We start from the raw sequence: 26,232 nt of genomic DNA, 5'->3' as shown, positions 1-26,232 counted from the left end.
GTGCGGTTTGCGCGCTGGACTGTCGTTCAGATTTATCGATGGTCGAGGGTTCAAACCCTGCCCGCTCCCATTGTGTCTATATCTTATTGTGTCTATATATAATTCGGGAATTAATTGAAATTCATGTATCGCAACTTCGTAGTAGAGACAAGTAAAAATAGTCATAGTACACTACTATGTTAGAGAAGAGATCTGATCCAAGTTATACAAGTACAAATAGTCATGGTGCTCTACTATGTTAGAGATCTGATCCAAGTTATACTAGTACAAATAGTCATGGTGCTCTACTATGTTAGAGATCTGATCCAAGTTATACTAGTACAAATAGTCATGGTGCTCTACTATGTTAGAGATCTGATCCAAGTTATACTAGTACAAATAGTCATGGTGCTCTACTATGTTAGAGATCTGATCCAAGTTATACTAGTACAAATAGTCATGGTGCTCTACTGTGTTAGAGATCTGATCCAAGTTATACTAGTACAAATAGTCATGGTGCTCTACTATGTTAGAGATCTGATCCAAGTTATACTAGTACAAATAGTCATGGTGCTCTACTGTGTTAGAGATCTGATCCAAGTTATACTAGTACAAATAGTCATGGTGCTCTACTATGTTAGAGATCTGATCCAAGTTATACAAGTACAAATAGTCATGGTGCTCTACTGTGTTAGAGATCTGATCCAAGTTATACTAGTACAAATAGTCATGGTGCTCTACTGTGTTAGAGATCTGATCCAAGTTATACTAGTACAAATAGTCATGGTGCTCTACTATGTTAGAGATCTGATCCAAATTTCCTTCTTCTTCTTTTTTTTTTTTTTTGTAGTGCTGTGCGAGGTCCCCCCCCCCCCCCCCACCTTTCCCCGATTGGAGGCTCTAGGCGGCTGCCTAGTTTGCTTGTTTGCTTATGCTTAAATTCGGCCCAAGTAACCTGTGGCCAGCACAAAGACAAACCACCTTTATTTCACCAACTAAAGAAAGATGCCAATAAAACATATAGTAGGAATTTATCATTTAAAATAAAATCAGTATATTACATTGCCTGAAATATTTTATTTCAACAATGTTTTTGTTACAGACTAAGACATTTAACAATATGCTTTATCAAATATTTAACAGATGTACCTAAAATTTGTATTTTTAAATCAAAGATACAGTAAAAAGGGAAAGAAAGTGACCAGTGGTCTCTTAGTTAACTTTAGGTAGCTCACACATAAATCTGTAATCAGCACTTCTGAAATCACATCCAATGTCGTTCATTTTAGTGCCGTATGATTTCCACAAGGTCATGCAGTCTTCTACATTCCTGTCATCAGGTTGACCCGCGCACCAATCTAAGACTGGCATAGGCGCTAAAGTGCGTTGAAATTTCCAGGTTCCTTCTTTTGAAGCGTCAGTCCCTGCGATGAGCACCATGTCTACACCAGGTGTGCTGACTACGAACTTTTGAAGGGCCGCGTATTCGTTTTTGTCGTCAACTTCGGCCAGGTAGCCGCCAAAAGCCGTGCAGTATGTCATGGCTTCATCAGAACTTTGGTAAGTAACCTTGGAGATGACGTATTTCTTGTTGTTATAGATCAGTGGAGGATGAAATAAGAGATTAGTGACATTCTCCACTTGATTCTTCAGAGCTTTGACACTGTTCTTCTCTTCGTTCGTCAGGCACTGATACGTGCAGAGCTTTCTCTGTTGCTGGATGAGATTGTCGATGACGGATTGCAGATCTAGCTCTGGACGGTTACTTTTGCAAAGCGAATTTGAATCAGCTGAAACAGACATGATAGGAAGAATATGTAATTTAACGAGGAATCATTTACAATAAATATATCAGAACAAACAAAACATTTGTTATTATAGTAGCCATAACTGTCTTTGAACAGCATCAAGGTGTTGTTGGCAGACAATTTAAACTGTTTTGTTTTCAATGACATCTTTCGAATGTTAAAGAAGTTATTTGTTTCGGATCTTAGGAAAAAAAAAGTTGTTAGCGTTTTTATTTTTTTCTACAGTCTGTATCTCCATCAAGTTCAGATTTTTAAAATAAAACATTTAAATGCGCTATGGAAAATTACTGTGTACCATATTTAAATACATTTGTACCATCTCCAAGTCCTATGTAAATGAAAATACCCTTTTCAGACCTTGCAATCTATAGGACAGACGATGTAAGGGCCCACGATTAGGGTTAACGAGGGTGTCATGTGGCTAGCACAACGATCAACCACTTTTACTTTTCCCCAAATAATGTCAAGTACCCATTTAAGCAGGGGAAGAGTCAGAGGCGCCATTAAGATCACAGAATCGAATATCTCAGTCTTCACCAGGATTCAAACCCGGGACCTCACTGTTATGGAAGCCAGGCTCTAATATCATTCAGCCACCGCGCCTAACAATTTTAAAATTTTTATGTACCATCTCCATATCCTTTTCTACCATCTCTAAATCTCTATGGGATGTTTCAAATTTCATTGCACTACTTCCAGACCAACTCTGTACCATCTGTCGCAGCTAGTTAGTGGTGAAGTAAAAATGTTTACGATCTAATAGCGTCGCTTTCTTCAATCTTTTTTTACCCTTGTCGCTTCGTCGTGTTTTTTATATGACGTCAATTTTTTTCTTCTTCTACTTTTGGTGCATTCGCGCCATTTTGCGCTACAAAGGCAAGCTACATCTTTTGAGGTCCTGAATTTCCCCTCTGTTTTACGTAACTGGACAACCTTAGCCGGATTGCCTTTTTTATAGACCTCTTTTAGGATGAGTTTTTTTTTCACATTGTAAAGTTATTTTTAAATGGTTTTGGGCGTATTTTAATTTTGTAGTTAGATTAGAAGATTAGAAGGATCTTTGTTTTTTGTTTTCTATTGGGTTTCAGGTTTCAGTGTTCAGTCTTGGTGTTACATTTCGATAAAGTGAGTTCTGGACTACTCTTAGCATTATTATCTTAATCATTGATGATCATTCTTCTTGGTCGGAAGATCCTTGTATTACTCTCAACGTTGTTATAGACAGTTGAACTGAAACTGTTACAGAATCTTTTCTTAAGTCAGAAACTGAAATGTTGTTGAGGTCAATATTATTGGACAACATGCTATAACTATAAGTTGTTTATTTTGTTTACAAAAACTATTTAAGTATTTAAATGACCTGAATTTAGAAATTATTAGCTTTCTATTATGTCATATGAATTTTTATGTACTTTTCATTCACATTAGATATTTGTCATGTCAATGTACAAATATCATTGAATTAAATTTATAGTTTAATTGTAAATCATCATACACTTAGTTTCTTAATTTATGTACAACTGGCTGTGTAATGGTTCTGTTAGGCTTAGCTTCGGGACTGATATAGTTATCAATTAAAAAGGAATTATAATTAATTTTAACACACGCACATTAGAATCAAAATTATGTCTTAATACCTTGAAAACTTAATACTTATTAATAACTTAATTAAAGTCCTGACACATGCTTATAATCTGTTGAAGCTGAAAATTCGCTAGATTTTAAATAGATGGAAATCTTTGTCAATTCATTGTGTGTTTTCTTTCTAAATATGTTCTAAATTTTCATGCAGTATAATTTAACGTTTTAATTGAGCATAATAAAACACTTATATTAATATTAATATTGTAATATTTTTTGCATGAAATAAAAACATACAAGGCTTAAAATTACAAACTTTAATAAAATAGTGTGTCCATGTTTCAATTACATCGAGTACAAGAATTAACTCTTCATCTCCGTAATTATTTTCCACGTTCTGACAGATTTGTTCATTTTTCTCATTTTTACATTCTACCCTGTTAGGATTAAACTTCAACAACATTTTAGTTTGTAATCAGAAAACTTTAACTTTTGGTATCGAATTTTAGGAGAATGCACGCTCTTTTTATATAACAGAAATAAAAAAAAAAGAGATCAAACCAAAAATTAATTTAACTAAATGGTGTCAAATCAACGTTTGTACCGTTAATTAGGAGAGAAAGAGTTAATAATGTAGCATTTGTCCCCTAAAAGCACCATGCAAATCCACTGTAATTGCTCTGCAATAAAAGGCGCGGTGGCTGAGTGGTAAAACGCTTGGATTCTGAACAGAGTGTCCCGTGTTCGAACCCTGGTAAAGACTGGGATTTTTTAATTCCGGATCTTTGGGCGCCTCTGAGTGTTTTTGCTGGCCACATGACACCCTTGTTAACCGTGAGCCTTCACCTCATCTGCCCAATATATATCGAGAATTGAAAGGGAACTTACTTTTACTAGAAAATACTTCAAATTGGATGGGTTAATTTAGAATGAAAATTGTAAAATTAAAAAAGAAATAAATGCATACCACCACAGAGCACACGTGGCAGGGCAGACATGAAAACCAGCAGACGTGAGATCCAAACTGAATTCATTTCCGTGATCTGGGTGAAGTTGAAGCCGACAGCTCTGTAGACCATGTGATCAATTGTGTCCAACAGTTGAATGTTTTATAGCATTTCAGTTGGGTCACACTAATTGTTATTTAAATTGCAATAACTTTAAGCTTCATTTACATGTTACAATGAGTTAAAGAAGCGCGTGTCCTAACATGATATAAATATTTGTAATTAAATCGAGCATGACAGGGTCATAAGTTCTGACTGTAGCCTTATTGGTTGGGGGTAGGGCCGGTCTTAAGCCACTGCAACCTATGCGGCCGCAGTGGGCCCCGCACTTTCATAGGCCCGCGCGAATTCTAGGTGTAAATTATTAAAATAAACCATTTTAACTTATTATTAAAGGGTTTCTGGAATTCTCTTGAAATTGTAAAATATACGAAAAAAGTCATGAAAATCTCCTGAAATTTATAAAAATCTTCTGAAAACTCATGCAAATCTCCTTAAAAACAGACAAAATTGTAATTTCTGGGTGTCATTCCATATGGAAAACGCCAATTCTACTAGCAATAAAAAAACGGCATTGTCAGCTTTCATTTAATAAAATGTAATAATAAGGTAAATTTTAACCAAAACAAGAAGTTCAAATTCTTAATTTACTTTAATAGTCACTGGCATATAAATATATACATAAATCTATCTCGACCTCTTAAAAAAACACAAAAGCAATATGTTGCTAGTCGATAGTAAATCTAAAAGGCAGATCTGAATGTTTATCAGCTTTTTGTTGGAAAACTAGAATCCACAGTAGATGGCTCGTAAAGCCAATTTGACAGTGATTTTGTACTTGGTAAAGTATGTATAAAATGCAAAGACGAATTTGTTTTCTAATACAAAATCTTAATTTTCACTTATTATCCTTATCACAACCCAGAATAGGCCCCGAACTATCCGTTTCGCTTAGGGCCCCGCAATCTGTAGGACCGGCCCTGGTTGGGGGGGGGGGGGAGAAGCACCGGTTGACACCCAAATTAAAAAAAAATAGCATAGTCACCACTGCCGTCGCTTGTAATATAGATCTAACCGAATAAAGATAATCTACTGTAACACATGTTTTGTTCACTCATGAGCGAGCAGGATCAAAGGGCTGTAACTGGAAATAAAGCTAACGACCAAGATGTTATCAGGGTATTGTCCCTTTGATAACTATCAGACGACTCCGATCAAAGCGATACATTTCCTCTTTCCCACAAAAGTTGATGCTACTAGAGCATGTTGAAATAATCAATTAATTTTAAGAAATTAGTTTGAGTCTTGTTTTATGACTAATTGTATGTTATGAAACTAATTATGCAAGATATTTTCTTTTCTTTTAAGTAACACACTCTTTTTAAAACAATTCATAAATATAAGGAAAGGTATGTAAACAATAATCATTTTCTATTTTGCGTATTTACAAAAAAATACTGATAGTTAACTTATACATGTTGATTCTATGAAAGCCTAGCCTCAACAGTCTAGTCTCAGTGACTTAGTCACTATAGCAAAGATGTTACTCCGATGAAAGCCTAGCCTCAACAGTCTAGTCTCAGTGACTTAGTCACTATAGCAAAGATGCTACTCCTATGAAAGCCTAGCCTCAACAGTCTAGCCTCAGTGACTTAGTCACTATAGCAAAGATGTTACTCCTATGAAAGCCTAGCCTCAACAGTCTAGTCTCAGTGACTTAGTCACTATAACAAATATGTTACTTCTATAAAAAGCCTAGCTTCAACAGTCTAGTCTCATTGACTTAGTCACTATAACAAAGATGTTACTTCTATGAAAAGCCTAGCCTCAACAGTCTAGTCTCAGTGACTTAGTCACTATAACAAAGATGTTACTTCTATGAAAACCTAGCCTCAACAGTCTAGTCTCAGTGACTTAGTCACTATAACAAAGATGTTACACCTATGAAAACCTAGCCTCAACAGTCTAGTCTCAGTGACTTAGTCACTATAGCAAAGATGTTACCCCTATGAAAACCTAGCCTCAACAGTCTAGTCTCAGTGACTTAGTCACTATAACAAAGATGTTACCCCTATGAAAACCTAGCCTCAACAGTCTAGTCTCAGTGACTTAGTCACTATAACAAAGATGTTACTTCTATAAAAAGCCTAGCTTCAACAGTCTAGTCTCATTGACTTAGTCACTATAACAAAGATGTTACCCCTATGAAAAACTAGCCTCAACAGTCTAGTCTCAGTGACTTAGTCACTATAACAAAAATGTTACCCCTATGAAAACCTAGCCTCAACAGTCTAGTCTCAGTGACTTAGTCACTATAACAAAGATGTTACCCCTATGAAAAACTAGCCTCAACAGTCTAGTCTCAGTGACTTAGTCACTATAACAAAAATGTTACCCCTATGAATACCTAGCCTCAACAGTCTAGTCTCAGTGACTTAGTCACTATAACAAAGATGTTACCCCTATGAAAACCTAGCCTCAACAGTCTAGTCTCAGTGACTTAGTCACTATAACAAAGATGTTACTTCTATGAAAAGCCTAGCCTCAACTGTCTGTATATCTATATCTAATCTACTGTCTCGCTTTGAATTAATGTCGTCACCATTGCGCGTTCACTAGCGGTCGCGTAAATTGCGTCTCTGCAACATACAATTTTTAATCTTCAGGTATTACTTCGCATCGAGGGACCTTGTTTTTTATGTCAATAAATTGGCAGCCGCCTCTCCGTATCCATCCAATTGTCGAAATGAGGTCATTTAAAATATATTTATGTTACAGTGAAACTTCGGCTAACGACCACACTCCATCGAAAAAAAAGTTGGTCTGAACTTTAAGTGACCGGTATCCAAAACAATTTTCACAATAGAAATACAAAAAATGGATTTAATTCGTTCCCAGCTCCTGTTGTCCAGTTATTATATGAAAGTCTGGGCCGACCTTAGGCCTATATGACCGATGGCGCGTGCCAGGGCCCCGCAATTTACATTAAGCATATCACTATCATTCATGGCTATTTTCATAGGCTTTAAAAGATGTAGGACTTAAAGGGTTAACATATCTAGTGTAGGTCTATCGTACGGTTGACGTAACTTGAATTAACCCATTAGCATCTATTTCTTGTCAGATGCTTCCTATGCACGTAATGTTGGTATAATAATCTAATTAATACTAATTTTGTTATTGTGATTAAGAAAAGAAGGTCCTTGTCTCTCTCTGTCTCTAGATAGATAGATAGATAGATAGATAGATAGATAGATAGATAGATAGATAGATAGATAGATAGATAGATAGATAGATAGATAGATAGATAGATAGATAGATAGATAGATAGACAGATAGACGGATGGATGGATGGATGGATGGATGGATGGATGGATGGATGGATGGATGGATAAATAGATAGATAATATGGATATTCATTTACATAGATAGATAGATATAGATACCATGGATATTCATGTACATACACTTTAATTTTAGTTACTTGTATATTTTAATCTCTGTCTTACTTAATCGTCTTTCAGGTGCTGAAAGAGAGGCTAAACGCTTGAATACAGACAGCTACATAATGCTGTGTTTACATCTAGACCAACTTGAGATCGCTGCTGAGATTGGTGGTCTGTGGCAGGTGGTCGAGAAATTGGGCCCCGCAATTCGTAAGGCCGGCCCTGATGAAAGTTACAGGCTATATAGGTTGTAGTTTTTTTTTTTTAAATATTATTTAATGGGAACAGTTATAATACAAAACAAAAGGAGCTAAAGAACCATGTCAACATTAAAGAATACATTGAAGCGTAAGGAAATGGGTGTAAACATATTTTACTGTCTTGACTTAATGTGATATAGTGGGGAGATGGACTTTTTGGTGGGGATGGGGTGGTTTCAATACCTGAAGGGGGATTTCTCCTTCATGAGAGCGTTTGATATTGTAAAATCTGAGGTCCTGGTTGTTGGTTACATTTTGAGCTAACATGTCATATGTTTTTTCGTAGATCAAAAATTAAAGCGCCGCCTGCTTCGCCACCACTTTGTTTGCAGGTACTAATGTGTATCGATGACTTCTTGAAAAGGTAAAATCATAGCTGTCAATGACCTCTAGTTCCTATATTTCCTATAGTCCAGTGGAAATAGCTTCAATAGCTGTAACCAAATACTTCCAATTGTTTTATCATGAGTCAACCAGCAACATGATAAATGCTCTATTGAGTCTCATTCCATTTGAATTTCTTAATTTAGATTATCTAATTCTAATCTTCCTTTTTACAGTGTCAAACATAAACACTGTGGTAGAATAAGTCCGCCGATCGGTCCGTTTGCACTTTCCGATGGCGACGATGGCCTGCGACTCCTAGGGGTAAAGTCTTAGAGCCACAACGTGGTAAATATTTTGTTGGTATTATATAGGCACATAGACAGGCACCAGCAAAACGCAAAGCTTAATGATTTTGTGGAAGAACAAATATTTAATAAAGATTAATTAAGAAGAAATACAATCTGCGAGTAAGGGGGGGGGGATGTACAGAATGATTTAGGATTTTATGGTAACGTTTAAGATAAAATCATCACTGGGATGTTGCTCTTAAAACTCGTGTATGGTTTGCTTATTCGTCTGTCTCTCACTTATCTGTATTCAAGGTTCTCCTTTGTGGTGGGGTAAGTTGAAGCTCCGTTGTGCTGGCAGCCAGTTGCTGGTGCCCTGTGGGTAGGCAGGCACTAGTGTGATGAACATGGGGATGCCACGCGGTGGGCTTACTCCCGTAGTAGGTGCAGACCGGTCTTGGAATGCCTTCAGTTCTGGTCGAGGGCGATGAGTGACTTACCCTCAACAGGAATGTGTGGATAGCTGCTGAAGTCTACCTTCAGGCAACAAAACACGCCAGCCCTGATGCAGGAGGCTATGAGATGAGAAGTGAGAGGAGCCTGAGTTATTAAACTATATAGGCTGGTTGGCGAGGGGTGCATCCTTGGTAGGAGCGTCTCCCTCAGACTAACTAGGATACATGTTAACAACATTTTACTAGGTCTAATAATAACTGATGCATAATAATAATACAAATACATATATAGATGTGCAAGCCAGGGGTATAAATGAGGAGGGAAACAGGGGGACCATATTACAGGGTTGTAGCCCCTGTGACCTCATTGACCCACAGGTAAATAAGTCCAAGGCTGCTCGTGACCAGAGGACCGTGAAAAAAAAATGGGGGGGGGCGGGGTAGAAGAGGGCACATAACTAATGCAGGCCGACCGGCCGAAAATAATAGGGTAGACAAGTGAGACTGATTCTCGGGCCTAAGGATGCATGGTAACAGCACAGGACTGGCATAGCAAAAACAAGCATAATTGTACATATATATTATATATATTCTCATATACAGGTATATATGCACAGGTAAGGAAATAATCAGGACGTGTGTAGGTCCAGATGAATATGGGCATGAATAAATATCAAGTCCATAAATAGACAATAGAATTAACTAAGTGCTAACATGGTAATGATACATGAACATAAATGTTACAGGCGAAGACACCCTAAATAATAATGATAAAAAGTTTTTCCAACTCACCCGCTTTGCCTCACACAAGTTCCTAAACGAAATCGTTGACTTGAGAGTCTTCTGACTTCTCAGTGATTCTGATCTAGAATGGCATTATCCTGAAACTTTCGTCTCCGGCTTTTATAGGTTCCCGTACGTTAGAGTTGTGACGATCCAATGGACATCGAGTCTTTCGAATATAGAATTGTTAAATTGGACCAATCTTTTCATTTGGGGCTCACTCACCTGATGGGCGTTAGGAGTGTCGACTACTGTCGACTCAAGGTGATGTACGTGGACACCAAATTTTAATTACCCTGGACTGCGTGCGCTTGTCTTGGTGTTTGGGGCGTAACTTTCAATTTAAATGTTCCTGGACTCAATTGCTGCTTACGTTTGTTTCGGCGTTTGGGGCGTAACTTGGGATGTGTGTCTATAGCCTATAGTTTGGAGGTTGGATCTAACCTTGGTGTAATAGGATGTTTGTGTTCTACACTGGTTAGTCTAGTGTTGAGAGGGGGCTACACAACGCTAACTAGTGGTTAAGTGGGGGGGGGGATAGTTCCGCACTGGTCGGTTCTGTATTGAGAGGACGTATTTGGTCACAAACACGAGAGTTGTATAGTTGGAAGTAAGATCGAGAGTTTAGTCTGTAAGTGAAGTTAGGGAAGTGACTATGTCAGAAGTCTGTTAGTGAAGTTAGCGAAGTGACTATGTCAGAAGTCTGTTAGTGAAGTTAGCGAAGTGACTATGTCACAAGTCTGTTAGTGAAGTTAGCGAAGTGACTATATAAGAAGTCTGTAAGTGAAGTTAGGGAAGTGACTATGTCAGAAGTCTGTTAGTGAAGTTAGCGAAGTGACTATGTCAGAAGTCTGTTAGTGAAGTTAGCGAAGTGACTATGTCAGAAGTCCGTAAGTGAAGTTAGCGAAGTGACTATGTCAGAAGTCTGTTAGTGAAGTTAGCGAAGTGACTATGTCAGAAGTCTGTTAGTGAAGTTAGGGAAGTGACTATGTCAGAAGTCTGTTAGTGAAGTTAGCGAAGTGACTATGTCAGAAGTCTGTTAGTGAAGTTAGGGAAGTGACTATGTCAGAAGTCTGTTAGTGAAGTTAGCGAAGTAACTATGTCAGAAGTCTGTTAGTGAAGTTAGGGAAGTGACTATGTCAGAAGTCTGTTAGTGAAGTTAGCGAAGTAACTATGTCAGAAGTCTGTAAGTAAAGTTAGCGAAGTGACTATGTCAGAAGTCTGTTAGTGAAGTTAGCGAAGTGACTATGTCAGAAGTCTGTTAGTGAAGTTAGGGAAGTGACTATGTCAGAAGTCTGTTAGTGAGGTTAGTGAAGTGACTATGTCAGAAGTCTGTAAGTGAAGTTAGCGATGTAACTATGTCAGAAGTCTGTAAGTGAAGTTAGCGAAGTAACTATGTCAGAAGTCTATTAGTGAAGTTAGCGAAGTGACTATGTCAAAAGTCTGTAAGTAAAGTTAGCGAAGTAACTATGTCAGAAGTCTGTTAGTGAAGTTAGCGAAGTGACTGTCAGAATTCTGTAAGTAAAGTTAGCGAAGTAACTATGCCAGAAGTATGTTAGTGAAGTTAGCGAAGTGACTGTCAGAATTCTGTAAGTAAAGTTAGCGAAGTAACTATGTCAGAAGTATGTTAGTGAAGTTAGCGAAGTGACTATGTCAGAAGTATGTTAGTTAAGTTAGCGAAGTGACTATGTCAGAAGTCCGTAAGTGAAGTTAGGGAAGTGACTATTTCAGAAGTCTGTAAGTGAATTTAGCGAAGTAACTATGTTAGAAGTATGTTAGTGAAGTTAGCGAAGTGACTATGTCAGAAGTCCGTAAGTGAAGTTAGGGAAGTGACTATTTCAGAAGTCTGTAAGTGAATTTAGCGAAGTAACTATGTTAGAAGTATGTTAGTGAAGTTAGCGAAGTGACTATGTAAGAAACAAGTTAACTACGTAACCTTGTAGCAAGAGAGTAAATAGTCTATCATGCAGGGGCGGACTGGGTGTCAAGATCGGCCCTGGCATGTCTATACTATTCGGACCATAATTTGTAAATCATCCAATTCTACCTCTCCTCAAAATCATAATGTTAAGTTTGATAAATTATCCATTTCAGACCTTGCGATCTATGGGGCAGAAATTGTACAGATCATCTGTTTCTGTAGATGTTATTTGTTTTTGTGACTCACGGTTTACAAGGGTGTCTTGTGGCAAGCACAACAACCAACCACCTTAATTTTTCTCCAACTAATGTCAGGGTACCCATTATAGCTAGGTGGATCTTCTCCAGGGACCCCTCGGTTCGTAAGCCAAGCTTTTCCACTCAGCCACCGCGCCTCTTGGTTACGGATATAGGCTATTATAATAATTCGGAAAATGTGTTCGATTAAATGAGTATTAAACTCTACAGTCTGTAAAAGATTTTATTTTAAACATGACGCTCAGATGGTCAATGGTATAAAAGAATACTATAAAACCTTTAACAATTCAATACGTGTCATAATGACATCCATGCGGCCATTTCGGTGGCCTTCCAGGCCCATTTGGGAACCGGCCCACCGGGCATTTGCCCGAATGCCCATATAGCCATCCACCCCTGCTATCATGTACAAATTAAATAGATAATGAGGATAAAGTAATAAGTGTATATTTCAGAACAGTTTGGAGTATATTACATTTATTATCCTATACTCTTAAACGAGCAATTCTTGTATGTATGTATATATATTTATATATAGTACCTCGATGACCGATCCTAGCTCGGTTAAATAATTTCCTATGTCATTTTGGGAATATTTTTGTAATTACGAAAATGAACGATCATATAAATACTACTAATCTGAAGAGTTACATTTAGTGTTCTGTTAGTTCTAAATGTAATTATACATGGCGATTAAATATAAAGTCTCTTAAGTCCTTCTATAGTCTAGACAAACCACAGCTCACATCCGTCTTATAGTTTTACAATCCATTTTTTGTGTAAAACTATTGTAGGTCTACTATTACTGGCTTAGAAGAAAGTCTTTGCAGTGTAACTTCTCAGATGGTTACGTTCAGACATTTAATTATGGAATTAGTATACATTCATTATGTCTTTAGTACGAAACATCAAGTGACGCAAATCTCTACGTTATAGGGTAAAATAGGCACTTTGTGACAAAGTAAAATGGCAAATTTTTTCTTAATAGACTTAAATCATTGCATTAGTTTTCTAAAGAAACGTTTCCATGGGACACCTCTGTTACGCCAAACAATATGCTCGTTACCCATACGGGATACGTGCCCTGCCCAGCCTGACGGTTGGACTATAAGAAGTTCATACCATCCATCCATCCCAGTGGTGCTACAGCCCGTGGAGGGATATGGCCTGCTTTTACACATCCCTCCATTCAGATCTCACCTGGGCCTTCCATCTCCAAGCCCTAACCCCAAGCTTTTTACCGAAGTGTATAGTTAAATAAAAAGAGGCTGCAGCGTACGCAAACTCGTTGGCCGCTGGCTAGATATCATGTTCAGTGTGAGCACGTAAGGCGTAGAGAAGCTGTGTTATGACCATTTCCTTTGTTTTGGTACGGGACAGTAGACACAAAGCACGAACTTATGGTAATAATTCAACAGCAAAAAAAATAATAATAAGGCTTGTCTTCGATTCCTAAGATTAATGAGGATTGCAGTATTTCCCGTGACATACAGCCCCTGCTGTGACCTATAAATTTTGCCACATCCAGGGCAAGCATAACCATTGTCAAACAGTGGTCGATTAAGATTTTCTTTTCGCGTCTGCCTCTGTTCTCGGCAGCAGATTTTCTTTGGTCTCAAATGTGTATCCGGGGCTTTGAATAGAGGTAATTCTTTAAGTCGTCAGTTACGCTGGACAGAGCGGTATCCTGTATGGAAGACGAATCTCAGACGAACGCATGCCAAAGGCAGTCTTTTTTTGGTGAGCTAAAAAAAGTGGACGACGTAATCCCGAAACGCTTAAAAGACACAGCTTAGTCGCCAACTTGATTTAACTGAAATAGAACAGCTGAAGGTCACCAGCAAAATAAACAACAAAGTACAAGGTATCTACACCGCTCTAGGCAATTCAAGTGTTATCAATTTATAAAGCCTTCAAAACACAATAACTAATCGTACATTGGCACATTTAATTTCATTACTTCTCTTTCATAGTTCTATAATAAATCAATCTACAGTAAGATGGTGCGCAAATGTTTAATTAGGTCTATTGATCCTTGAGAACTCGTTCTTGTTTGCAAAGAAATATTTTAGTGTACTGCGGTAAGCCTAGTGACGTAGGCAGCGTTTTTCCCGTTCACGTCACGGAAAATTTTCATTCATAAAACATTCAAGCCAAAATTAATTTTTCGATAATGAGGCATTTTCAAACCGATCTAACGGTCGACCTCGAGTTTTCCCGATGTGGCCAATGAGTTGAGAATTTTTTTCTCACTATTATGCACATACCGTGAACTTTTAAAGAAAATCGTTAGAGCCGTTTTCGAAATAAAATTTATATATATATAAATATATATACATACATACATACATACAAGAATTGCTCGCTTAAGAGTATAGGATATATATATATATATATATATATATATATATATATATATATATATATATATATATATGTATATATATATATATATATATATATATATATATATATATATATATATATATATATATATATATATATATATATATATATAAATTTTATTTCAAAAACGGCTCTATCGATTTTCTTTACAATTTCAAGGTATGTGCATATTAGTGAGAAAAAAATTCTCAACTCATTGGCCACATCGGGAAAACTCGAGATCGACCGTTATATCGGTTTGAAAATGCCTCATTATCGAAAAATTAATTTTGGCTAGAATGTTTTATGAATGAAAATTTTCCATGACGTAAACGGGAAAAACGCTGCTTACGTCACTAGGCTTATCGCAGTACACTAAAATATTTCTTTGCAAACAAGAACAAGTTTTAAAGAACCATTAGACCTAATTAAACATTTGCGCACCATCTTACTGTAGATTGATTTATTATAGAACTATGAAAGAAAAGTAATGAAATTAAATGTGCCGATATATGATTAGTTATTGTGTTTTAAGAGCTTAATAAATTGTTTACTCTTTAATTGCGTAGAGTGATGTAGATACCTTTTACATTGTTGTTTATTTTGCTGGTGACCTCCAGCTGTCTTGTTCTGTGCTATCTTCTATGTCAGCTAAGGCAAGATGGCGCCTAAACTGGTCTTTTAAGCGTTACGGTGTTACGTCGACCACTTTTTAGCTCACCAAAAAAGACTGCCTTTGGCATACGTTCGTCTGAGATTCGTCTCCCATACAGGATACTGCTCTGTCCAGCGTAACTGTCGGACTTAAAGAATTCCATCTATACAAAGGACGATGATACACATTTAAGACCAAAATAAAATCTGCTGCCGAGGACAGACGCAGACGCTAAAAGAAAATCTTAATCGATCACCGCGGACAATGGTTATGCTTGCCCTGTATGTGGCAAAATATGTAGGTCACAGCTGCAATCCTCATTAATTTTCGGACTCGAAGACAAGCCTTATTATTATTTTTATTTTGCTGGTGAATTATTACCATGTGTTCATGCTTCAGTGTCTACCTCTCCTGTACCAAAACAAAGGAAATGGTCATAACACAGCTTCTCTGCGCCTTACTTGCGAACTTCTTATAGTCCCACAGTCAGGCTGGGCAGGGCACGTATCCCGTATGGGGGACGAACATATTGTTTGGCGTAACAGAGGTGCCCCACGGAAACGTTTCTTTAGAAAACTAATGCAATGATTTAAGTTTATTAAGAAAAAATTTGCCATTTTACTTTGTCACAAAGTGCCTGTTTTACCCTATAACGTAGAGATTTGCGTCACTTGATGTTTCGTACTAAAGCCATAATGAATGTATACTAATTCCATAATTAAATGTCTGAACGTAACCATCTGAGAAGTAACACTGCAAAGACTTTCTTCCAAGCCAATAATAGTAGGCCTACAATAGTTATACGCAAAAGATGGATTGTAAAACTATAAGACAAATGTGAGCTGTGGTTGGTCTAGACTAAAGGAGGACTTAAGAGACTTTATATTTAATCGCCATGTGCAATTACATTTAGAACTAACAGAACACTAAAGCAACTCTTCAGATTAGGAGTCTTTATCTGATCGTTCATTTTCGTAATTACAACAATAGCCCAATAGTTTTACGCGAAAGAAGCAATGTAAAACGTTAAGACGTGAGCTGTGGTTTTCTATAGGCCTACTGTTGGGGGGACTTTCTATTCAAATCGCCATGTACTATTACATTGAGAACTGACAGAACGAAAAAGCTACTCTTCGGATTGAGTCTTTACCCGATCGTTCATTTTCGTAATTACAACAATATTCCCAAAATGACTTCGGGTATATATCCTTCCTTCACAAATTATTCATCCGAGCGAGGCTCGGTCACCTGATATTGCTATTTTAATTGATATATCTTGTATCTTTTTGATGTAAATAAATATCGTAATACAAAGAATGGAATAGGTTGCCTGAATCAAGAAAACCAACGACTTGGCAGAGGTAACGTCTTTAATAAACATGCATGACTAGATTGACCTAGAGACACTTGTAAAACGTAGTCATCTTCTTTTTTTTTTTAAGTGACGTCTGTATTTGATAAGATAAGAATGTCTACATAAGCCTTATGTTGAAGATTCTCCACTGTACATGTTCAACAAATGAAATTACGAAAATATTTTCCTTTTAACTTCATGCAAAAATAATTTCTATGCCGCGATGTGCATTAATAATGACATGAGAAGATTATGAAAAATTTATGCACGAGCTCGCCAAAAACAATCGCCTTTTAGCACCAACTGTTACAGGATTACAGCGCAGCTGTCAAATAATACATTTGGCTTCTTTTTTGGAGATTTTCCAGATCAGCTACAGTGTTCAGAAGGTTTAGGTTTTAGCTGCAGCCAAATGGATTTAAAAATAAAACTTCAAACGAGTACAGACTCTGCAGTGGTAAAAGAGCACACAAATTTGCCTTTAATAATCATATATCTTTAATTACCAAAAAGCATATGTCAATACTTCCTTTATTCTGTACGCCGGAAACACCAAAAATCAAACTATTTATATATTTTTTTTTCCCGCCATTTAATGGACATATTGGTTGCTTGCCCTGGGTGATGGGAAATATGTAGGTCACAGCTGGAGCTCCGTAGCCACGGGAAATACTGCATTCCTCATTAGTCTTCTGACTCGAAGACAAGCCTTATTAATACATTGGTTTGAACGAGAACATTTTATTAACAGTAAAGTTTGGCTGACGGCGACCACGTTACTAAATCGCCCGTCTGAAACTTGATAGACAAACATGAAATTTATTATACGCTTTGCTAGAGTCTTCAAATGATGGATAAGGACACTACTGAGTATTTATACTGTTGTAGATTCGCCCAAGTATGTGTTAAGCAATTAAAATAAAAAAAAATTAAAATTAAAAACACACAATTTTGCATAAGTTTTAATGCAAATTAATTTCTTTCCAACTATTTGCCCCCACACACTCAGAGGGCTAGAGAGGGGAGGGCAGTAATTTTGTTCACAAACTATGATTTGAGCCACCCACCACTCAAAGGATTTAGCTGGGAGGGAAGAAGATGTATTCGCACATCCCGACCACCCGATCGACCAACAGGGGAACGACATAATATAAAGATCGGTTAAAATATCAATAACAAGTTTCAATCATATACATATTTAATTGATTCTGATAACAAATAAATTGGACCATATCCCACTCGAAAGTTTATGGTGGGGGTTGGGGTTGATGCCATCGCCCCCTCCCCAACCCACCAAATACTAGAGGGGGGGGGGGGCGAAATAATCTAAATATATGTTGAAATATAAATAATTAGTATATATTATTAACATAGTAATTAATTCGTATGCAAATTATAAAATTTATTTAATAAAATTAGGAATCGGCCGAGTTTGGGGGGGGGGGCAATCGCCGCTACCACCCCTCCCCTATATCCGCCAGTGTCTTCATAAAGGCGTAAAGGCCTGGAAGCAAATGACTTAAGAAACAGTTGAAGAGCATAAGCATGAATCGCAATACAGACAATATTAGAATAAAAATGATATTTAATTTTGTTTATTCAAAGAGCCCATGACTTTAAGTCTCTATTTTTACATGCACCGTTCAACGGCGAAGCTAACAGCTGGATAATCTTTACCTTCACTTTTTGTCAGTATGACCATTGGGACACCATACAAGAATTCTCAACAGTCATTCTCCATTCCTCCCTGTCCTTTGCATTGGATAGAATTTCATTCACTGGCAGGCTAGTCCATTCTTTGATGGTGTCCTACCATCGCTTTCTCTGTCTTCCTCATCTTCTTCCTCTTGGCACTGTTCCCTTAAGGAAGGCCTTTGCTAGCCCTGAGGACCATGGGATGCATTTAAGGCGTAATAAACTTTTTTTTTAAATGCCTGCAATTTATAAATTACAATAAGAATATTTGAAGCCTTGACTACGTAAAACCAAAAGCGGCTTTTCCTTTGTCGGGGAATCATTGAACAGGGACGAACTCACTGACTAGCTTGAAAGCAATATTTTGCAACAAATAATATATATTTATGTAAATATTAAAACCTTTTATACAAAATTAACATAGTTATCAAAGCAAGCGTTAAAAACTGATTTTGCATTTTCCCGTTTGATAACATTGTAAAGTTCTCAAAAGAAAAACAACACAGAACGTTATATAAGGCTCGACTCATACAGTGGGAGATGTAATTATCAGATGTGTTCCTATGGCTGATATCTATAAACCTTCACTGAATAAGAAAATGTTTTCTTTTCTGGTAGTTCTGGTGTCTGCTCTGCAGGTTGTGAGTTGTATTGGTAAGTATGACTTTTTAAATTTTCATTGTAACGAATACATCAATATTCTGATACCTATGAACAAAACGCATGTTAGGACTGCATAACAAGGTACGCAGGGCTTGCAAAGGCCTTTCTGCATGGAACAGAACCAGAGTCAGACAGAAGAAGGCATGAGATAACAGATTTAAGATTCAATGAAAAAAACTCTGTGACAGCTAAATGAAGAGAGACAGTTTTCAGATCATGTGTTGAATTTTTACAATATCTGTATTCAAGCCACTTCTTCGTAAAACCTTGATCCAGGAACCTGGACAGCTGATCTCAAAACAACAACTCTAACAATTTACTTAAAAATTTATCATCAAGAAAAGAATTCCCAGCTCGTTGGCTTTACGGGGAAACTCTAGTCTGACCGTTATCAATTTTCAAGTAAACAATTAAATAAATTAAAATTTGGCTTGAAATCTATATCTAGGATTCTAGGTCTAGATCCAACATCGCTTTAAACCCTGCCAAGTTACTGTTTTTCCTGGCTGAATGAAGCTACCCATTCCATGCTGTTAAAGAATATGAAGAAGGAGCATTTGTACACATTTGTCCTAGCATATGGAACAATGAGTATGCCTTTATCTTTGTGTTTTTCTGAGTATTTTATAAATATTTGTTTTGTATATAAAGATTGTGGTTCAGTGTTTGATGTACAATTGCTACTTTACTTTTAAATCTTCTATTCTGAAGACTTTCTAAACGTATTATTTTACTAAAGGTATTGCTCTAATCAAATGTAAATATTCATTTGTCATAAATCTCGCTGCTCTATTTTGTGTCTGTTCCAGTTTCTTATTACTCAATACACTCAAGAAGAACACTTCAAACTACCTGTTCACAACATATTTAGATTGGATTGCCATTTCTTTCTACGTTTTCTTCTTTCTTTAAATAAGTCATCAGGTTGCTTTCCACAGTATTGTATTGTAATACTCTTTAATCAGGCTTTTAACTTAAATCTAAGGCCTTACTTACAAGCATGGGTTCTAAACATTTTTAACCCAACGGCCCCAGTATGTTAAAGTCAACAACACCAAATCGTCAACTCGAGTACTATGTACGGGTGCTCCACAAGGTTGTGTACTTTCTCCTGTACTATACACTCTTTACACTAATGACATAAGAAGCATCTATGACTCAGTTAAACTAATTAAATTCGATGATGACACTGCCATAGTCGGTCTTATTTCAGGAGACGAAACTAAGTATCGAAGCTCGATAGAAGAGTTTACAAACTGGTGCACCGACAACTTTCTAGAACTGAATGTAACAAAAACTAAAGAACTTATAATAGATTTTAGAAAGAAAAAACAAACTATACGTGAACTGCAAATAAACACTACATCTATAGAACAAGTAAAGGCATATAAATATCTAGGCGTTATCATCAACAACTAGCTTTCATGGGAAGACCACCTTGGAACTCTGACAAAGAAAACAGCCCAGCTACTTTTTTTTTCTATACAAACTCAATAGCTTTAAACTAAACAAGAAGATCTTTGAGACTTTTTACGGCGCGACTATACAAAATCTGCTAACATACGGAATAACTTGTTGGCAAGGCAACGCCTCATCTAAACTGTTGCGACGTCTAGAAACATCATTTAAAAAGGATCAAAAATTACACTCACAACATTACCATATTTAAAGGAACTTTTTGAACAAACGTGCCTAAGAAAAATTGAAAACATCTTGGAAGACAACGGCCACCTGCTCCATCAGAACTACGTCAGGTCGTCGCGAAGTGGGCGACTGCTGTCAATCTAAACACGAACGGAGCGGTACAAAAACTCGTTCGTACCTCACTCGGCCAGACTATATCACCGCCACTCATTGATCAGGGAACATGAAATGCATTAAGATACATGTGTGTAGTCGCTGAATAAACTCTTTATGTTGTCTGTTGTATTTATGTTTATTTTTCTGTTGTCTTGTCTTTATATGAGAAAAGAGTCCTTGTAATCACAACAAATTTCTGTAAGGATCAATAAAGCAGTCTTAGTCTTAACAGCCCGGGTACGCTACTCTGACTCAGCGTGATAATTAGGCTAAATGAATAGGAAAACAAAACTCCTGTGGGAGTGTCTAAGGGAATGGAAGATTTTTCCCATTTGCACTGCGGAATTGAAAGAGAGTTTCCACCTCCCTATCAATAATCCATGCGCCGTTCCTGCACGGTTAGCTTGGTACAACATAGGAAGATGGCGGGGGTCTCGATGTGCTCGGCCTTCGGCCATGTATTCTAGTCCATGCTCCCGGAGTGCCAGATACACTGGAAATAACAATGTTTCACATAGGAATTGACTTGGACCCTTTCCTAACACAACGGTTTGTTCAAGCAGGGATACACGCCTAGAGATCGAAGAGCCTTGGGCTCAACTATTTCGACAATCACACGGCTCTCTATAGACACCGCTCAACTCTTTCGACAATCCCACGGCTCTCTATAGACACTGCTCAACTCTTTCGACAATCCCACGGCTCTCTATAGACACTGCTCAACACAGCAACCAACCCAAGAACACCAGTTACCAATGTGGTAGTTTAATAATTAATACATCAACAGCCAATGCTACAATGTTTGGCAATACGATACACTGACGCCTTTTTTTTACTGGACCCAACCATAGCTGCTGTACTAAACTCTACTGGTCTCCCTCTCTTTCTCTCTATATCTCTTTCTCTCTCTCTTTCTCTCTCTATCTCTTTCTCTCTATCTCTTTCTCTCTCTCTTTCTGTCTCATTCTAAACTTGTACTGTTTCACCCAAGGACTAACATTGTACCGGTGTGTTAGCTGACTGACTTACAGTACTGGACTGAAACGCTATGCTACAATGAGCTGGACTCTCTTAAACAATGTCTGTCTCTAGTTCCCAATGGTCTTCTCGAAACGATCAAACATGGCCGCATTAGGGGTGACATGTTCATACCAGTTCTGTCCTTTGACGACACATTTGACCGCTAAGCAGCATGCTGACCTGTGTTACATATGTCAGCTGATATCACACACATGGTTAACTCTATCGCCACTAAAGTTGTAAAAAATATGTTTGTTACTAGCGTAATATAAATTATTTCTTTAAACCGGCATAGCAATGCCAAAAGTTCAGAATTTTGTTTAGTTCATTTAAATATAATCTATACTTTATAAACAAACACACAATTAAAAATGTAATTTATGTAGGCCAATGCCTAAATGACATGCAATTTTTTACAAAACTTATAGCAACTCACTCTTTCTGTCTGTCTGTCTGTCTGGTAAAAAGTTTCTTCCCGTTATTTCTCCCACACACCCAACCTTGGAAGAAGTTGAAATTTGGCCCAATTATTTCTTGTACCTAACATAAAAAAAAGAATTAATTTCAAAAAAATTAACAATTAGTTAATAAATCTTTTGTTTTGGTATCGAAGAAGGAAAAGAAATTGTACTTGACGGATGTAGTGGAATAAATTAAATTAGTCCCCTTGAGGAGGCTTGAGCCCTAAGTTTGGATTCAAGTCCTAGAACTTTTGCTAAGAATTCTTTTAAAAAGCGATCACGGTACCATTCACATAGATAACGCTTCTTCCCCCCCCCCCTCTTTTCCCAACTGGTCCAGACAAGTGATAAGACCCTTATCGGATTAAGAAAGCTAACAGCATGACCTATTAGAAATTATTTACATGACTGATAAAACAATAACTGATACAATTACACTCAAATATAAGCCATGTGTATTTTTTAAAAGTATCTTTTATAATTTTCTTTTTTTTTTTTTTCTATTTATTTCAAAATCTTAGCCAATATTTTTTTTTTTGTATCGAGACCCCTTATATCGCCATAACATTTTATCATATTGCTTTCTCATTCTTACTGAATTGTATTGCTTTCAAAGTGTAAACGGGATGTTAAAATCAAAGCGTGAAGAAAGAGTAGAATACTGTGATTCAGTTTCAGTGTAGACATCCCTAATTATCCCTTTTATATTTAGCTCTTTAGACTGTAAATCATTTCAGCTGTATCCAGTCTGTGCTTTAGTTGTCATTCCTGTTCAATAATCTCCTGGCACATTCAATGTTTCCTTGTTTTTTTTTTGTTTCAGATGACTCACTTCTACAGTGTAACAGCAGCTGTGCGGTGTATGACTTCAAATATTTCGTTGACAAACTCCTGCAGCAAGAAAGAGAGCTCAGCACCTATCAGAGTTTAACCAATTGCTCTGCTGTGGCGCTACAAGCTCAAATAGAAGCCGTCGAGGATCTAGCTTTTTACCCTCCTTTGATTTACGGCGGCAAGAAATACCTCATAGCTCAACTTTTTTTTCAAACCCAAAGTTCAAGAGTCGCCATAACTCGTTGCGGGGCTTTTGGTGGCTACCTGGCGGAAATTGACGACACGGATGAGTACGCCGCGCTGAAGACCTTTATAGACAGCACGCCAAACGTAAACATGATAATGATTTCTGGCTCGGATGCTGCGACAAAAGGGACCTTGTTGTTTCAGCGAACTGGTCAGCCTGTGCCTGTTATAGCTTGGGCCCCTAACGAGCCTAATCTCATTGAAGAGGAGAATTGCTTATATTTGTGGAGAGACTTTGACAATCTAATGATGGACGATGCATGTGAATATATACCTTTTGATACCACGTTCATGTGTGAGATACCCATCTAGTCCTGATGAACTGCACTTAGACATGGGGCAAAATAGTTCTGTCTTTTTCTCTAACCATTTTGTTTTTTACAAAAATCTTAGTACATTTTGAATAAAAATAGTTTGTTTTTTTAAAAATTGAAATAAGTGTTTATATTTGAACATTTAAATAAATAAAATACATATATTTCTAATAAACTGCTACAAGTCAAACAAATCACTATAGTTTTGTTTTTAAATTTGTTCAAAACTATTGTCTAGTAATTACTATTTTGATATGCGGTAATAATTTTTTTTTTTACAGAAGTAGATGTGTTCAGCTAAAATAATAATAAAAAAAGCAATAGAAAAAAAAAACATACTTCTTAAAAACAAAGCTAACCTAGGGGAAAGAACTCTAATTACTCCCATTTATTTGAGCATTACTGTTCTTTTCTCTAGTAATACCATAAATAAAACTAAATTAATTATTTAGTAATAAAAGATTAAATAATTAGTCATTTTTGGATTGTTCTCAACTATGAATACTTATGCAAAATTTCAACTTGATCCGAGAATGGGAAGCTGGAGAAAAAACTTACATAAACGTAATATGGGGACTAAATCCATATATATATCCATATCTCTCATTAAGTAGCATTTATTCACCTTATTTCAAAAACGTTCAAAAAAAAAAAAAATACCAACAATTAATTAACTAATTGTTTTAATTTTTTGTTTAAATTGATTCATGTCTTGTCAGGTTTAATAAATAATTTTAAAAGTATAACTTAATCCGAGAATGGGAAATGAAAAAAAAAAAAACATGTTCAAACTTTTTTTAAGAAAACAGACAGAAAGACAGAGTGAGTTCATAAAATCTTTGTAATAAATCATAAGTGTAGAGTTTTAAAAAATCAAACGAAACTTAGTGTGAAGACTTGGAGTTACGTAATCAAATGAGGGTGAGTAGTTACCGGGCAACGATTAGACCATAATGGAAGAAAAACACGACCGGCTTTAGGATGACCATAATCTTTGTTTATTGCATTGGCGGGGGGGGGGGATGGGCAAGAGAGTGTCAACAGTCACGTCATGATCCACTAACCTCTATGTTTTAAGTTGGACGCTAGCACAGCCGCTGTGGTACCACTGGCGGATCCGGGGGGGGGGGCGGTAGGGGCAATCGCCCCTACCGCCCCCCTCCACTCGGCCGACCCCCCCCCTTCGGGGGGGGCGGACGAATTATAGTATAGAATTCACACAATTTGTATGCGAATTTATTACTTATGTTAATATAAACTAATTATTTATATTTCAACCTATTTTTAGATTATTTCGCCCCCCCTTCTAGTATTTTGGCCGATTTGGTAGGGTCGGGAGGGGGCGATGGCATCAATCCGCCCCCCACCCACCATTAACTTTAGAGTGGGGGGGGGCGGTCCTATTTATTTGTAGAAATCACAGTTTGCTAACAGAATCAATTAAATATCTATATGATTAAAACTTGTTATTGGTATTTTAACCGGTCTTTATATAATTTCGTTCACCTGTTGGCCGATTGGAAGGAGAAGAGAAAATACCTCCACCGCCCTTCCCATCTTTGAGTGGGGGGGGGGGCGGCTCTACTTTTATAGAGAAATCATAGTATGTGAACAAAATTAGTCGAATATCTATATAATGTAAACAGGTGGAAGTGCGATACATGCAATCCCCTTCCCCCCATCGGACAAATCAATACTTTTTCTTTTTGTATTATAGTAAGAAATTACAAAATTAAAAAAATCTGTCACTAATATAATTTATATATGCTATAAAGTAAATCCTTATATCGAGTCGCCCAACCCCTATTCTTTAATGCAAAATGCAATCAACAGCAGAAATTATAAAAAGGAGCGAGAATTAATAGTTTTCATTTTACCGCCCTTGCCCTTTCCAGACAGAGTTTGTGTAATTTGACATGAATTTATCATAACTATTATAAGAAAGACTTTGCTTTGGAAAAGTTATAATTCAAACGAAATTTTTCAATATAACAGTCACGGTTGAGATGAGTTCAAAAGCCAGATAATCTTTTCCTAGTCGACTTTTTCCAACCTTTACTCTCTCATATTTTTCTAGTTAAATAAATTTAGGACTATAACTCACAATGTATGCTAGAATTTCATTGAATATTATTAATCGAATTTTTTTTTTTTCGGCGGCGATCCTCAAAACCTTAATCTAAATATGTGGGGTATCTAATCTTTTCAAAGAACAAATAGGTTTTATTTGCAATGTATTAAGGGACTATAAATTCATATTAGAATATTTTTCTCATTATTCAAAAGGCACTTTATAATAGAATGAATAATGAGCTGTAGGGCACGAGAATGCGTTATTGCAGTGAAGAATGCCAGAAAACGCTTTTGGCGTCGGGGCTTCGCCCCGAACCCAACTAATAAATAATAAGCTGTAGATGTCAGAAGAATGCGTTTCTGCAGAGAAAAATGCAAGAAAACGCTTTTGGGCGTCGGGGCTTCGCCCCGAACCCCACTGAGGAAGCTTACGGCGCTCTCCCAGACCCCCAAGCTTGCAAGAGAAAGACTGTTTTTTTTCAGTTTTTTTCGCCGAAGATTGAGAAACAGTCTTTTTTTATTCTCATATATCGAATATATATATATATATATATATATATATATATATATATATATATATATATATGCTGTAAGCACGTTTATGCATAGGGTTAGGGTTTA

At 36.9% G+C, this 26,232-nt stretch overlaps 2 protein-coding genes across 2 annotated transcripts; one reads left to right on the top strand and one right to left on the bottom strand.

The window, feature by feature from the left end:
* Window positions 1-1,036: 1,036 nt before the first annotated feature.
* LOC106073749 (C-type lectin 37Db-like) lies at window positions 1,037-4,439 on the bottom strand. Its single transcript, XM_013234379.2, has 2 exons — window positions 4,336-4,439; window positions 1,037-1,769 (listed from the first exon to the last, which is right to left on the bottom strand). Exons 1-2 carry the CDS (start codon window positions 4,400-4,402, stop codon window positions 1,192-1,194), a joined length of 645 nt encoding a protein of 214 aa, XP_013089833.2. The 5' UTR covers window positions 4,403-4,439; the 3' UTR covers window positions 1,037-1,191.
* Window positions 4,440-18,741: 14,302 nt separating this feature from the next.
* LOC106073748 (uncharacterized) lies at window positions 18,742-23,603 on the top strand. Its single transcript, XM_013234377.2, has 2 exons — window positions 18,742-18,854; window positions 22,968-23,603. The coding sequence occupies exons 1-2, from the start codon at window positions 18,764-18,766 to the stop codon at window positions 23,534-23,536; spliced, it is 660 nt and encodes a 219-aa protein (XP_013089831.2). The 5' UTR covers window positions 18,742-18,763; the 3' UTR covers window positions 23,537-23,603.
* Window positions 23,604-26,232: the final 2,629 nt, after the last annotated feature.

This window comes from Biomphalaria glabrata, chromosome 11 (genome assembly GCF_947242115.1).
Source record: "Biomphalaria glabrata chromosome 11, xgBioGlab47.1, whole genome shotgun sequence".
NCBI classification, from domain to species: Eukaryota; Metazoa; Mollusca; class Gastropoda; family Planorbidae; genus Biomphalaria; species Biomphalaria glabrata.
Note: the sequence above shows the minus strand (reverse complement) of the source record. Positions and strands in the feature narration are given on the sequence as shown.

Coding starts and splice junctions, on each gene's coding strand:
- LOC106073749 (XM_013234379.2), bottom strand. CDS start 4,402: ATGAATTCAGTTTGGATCTCACGTCTGCTGGTTTTCATGTCTGCCCTG. Junction 1,770..4,335: donor GCCACGTGTGCTCTGTGGTG/GTATGCATTTAT, acceptor TGTCTGTTTCAG/CTGATTCAAATTCGCTTTGC.
- LOC106073748 (XM_013234377.2), top strand. CDS start 18,764: ATGGCTGATATCTATAAACCTTCACTGAATAAGAAAATGTTTTCTTTT. Junction 18,855..22,967: donor GCAGGTTGTGAGTTGTATTG/GTAAGTATGACT, acceptor TTTTTGTTTCAG/ATGACTCACTTCTACAGTGT.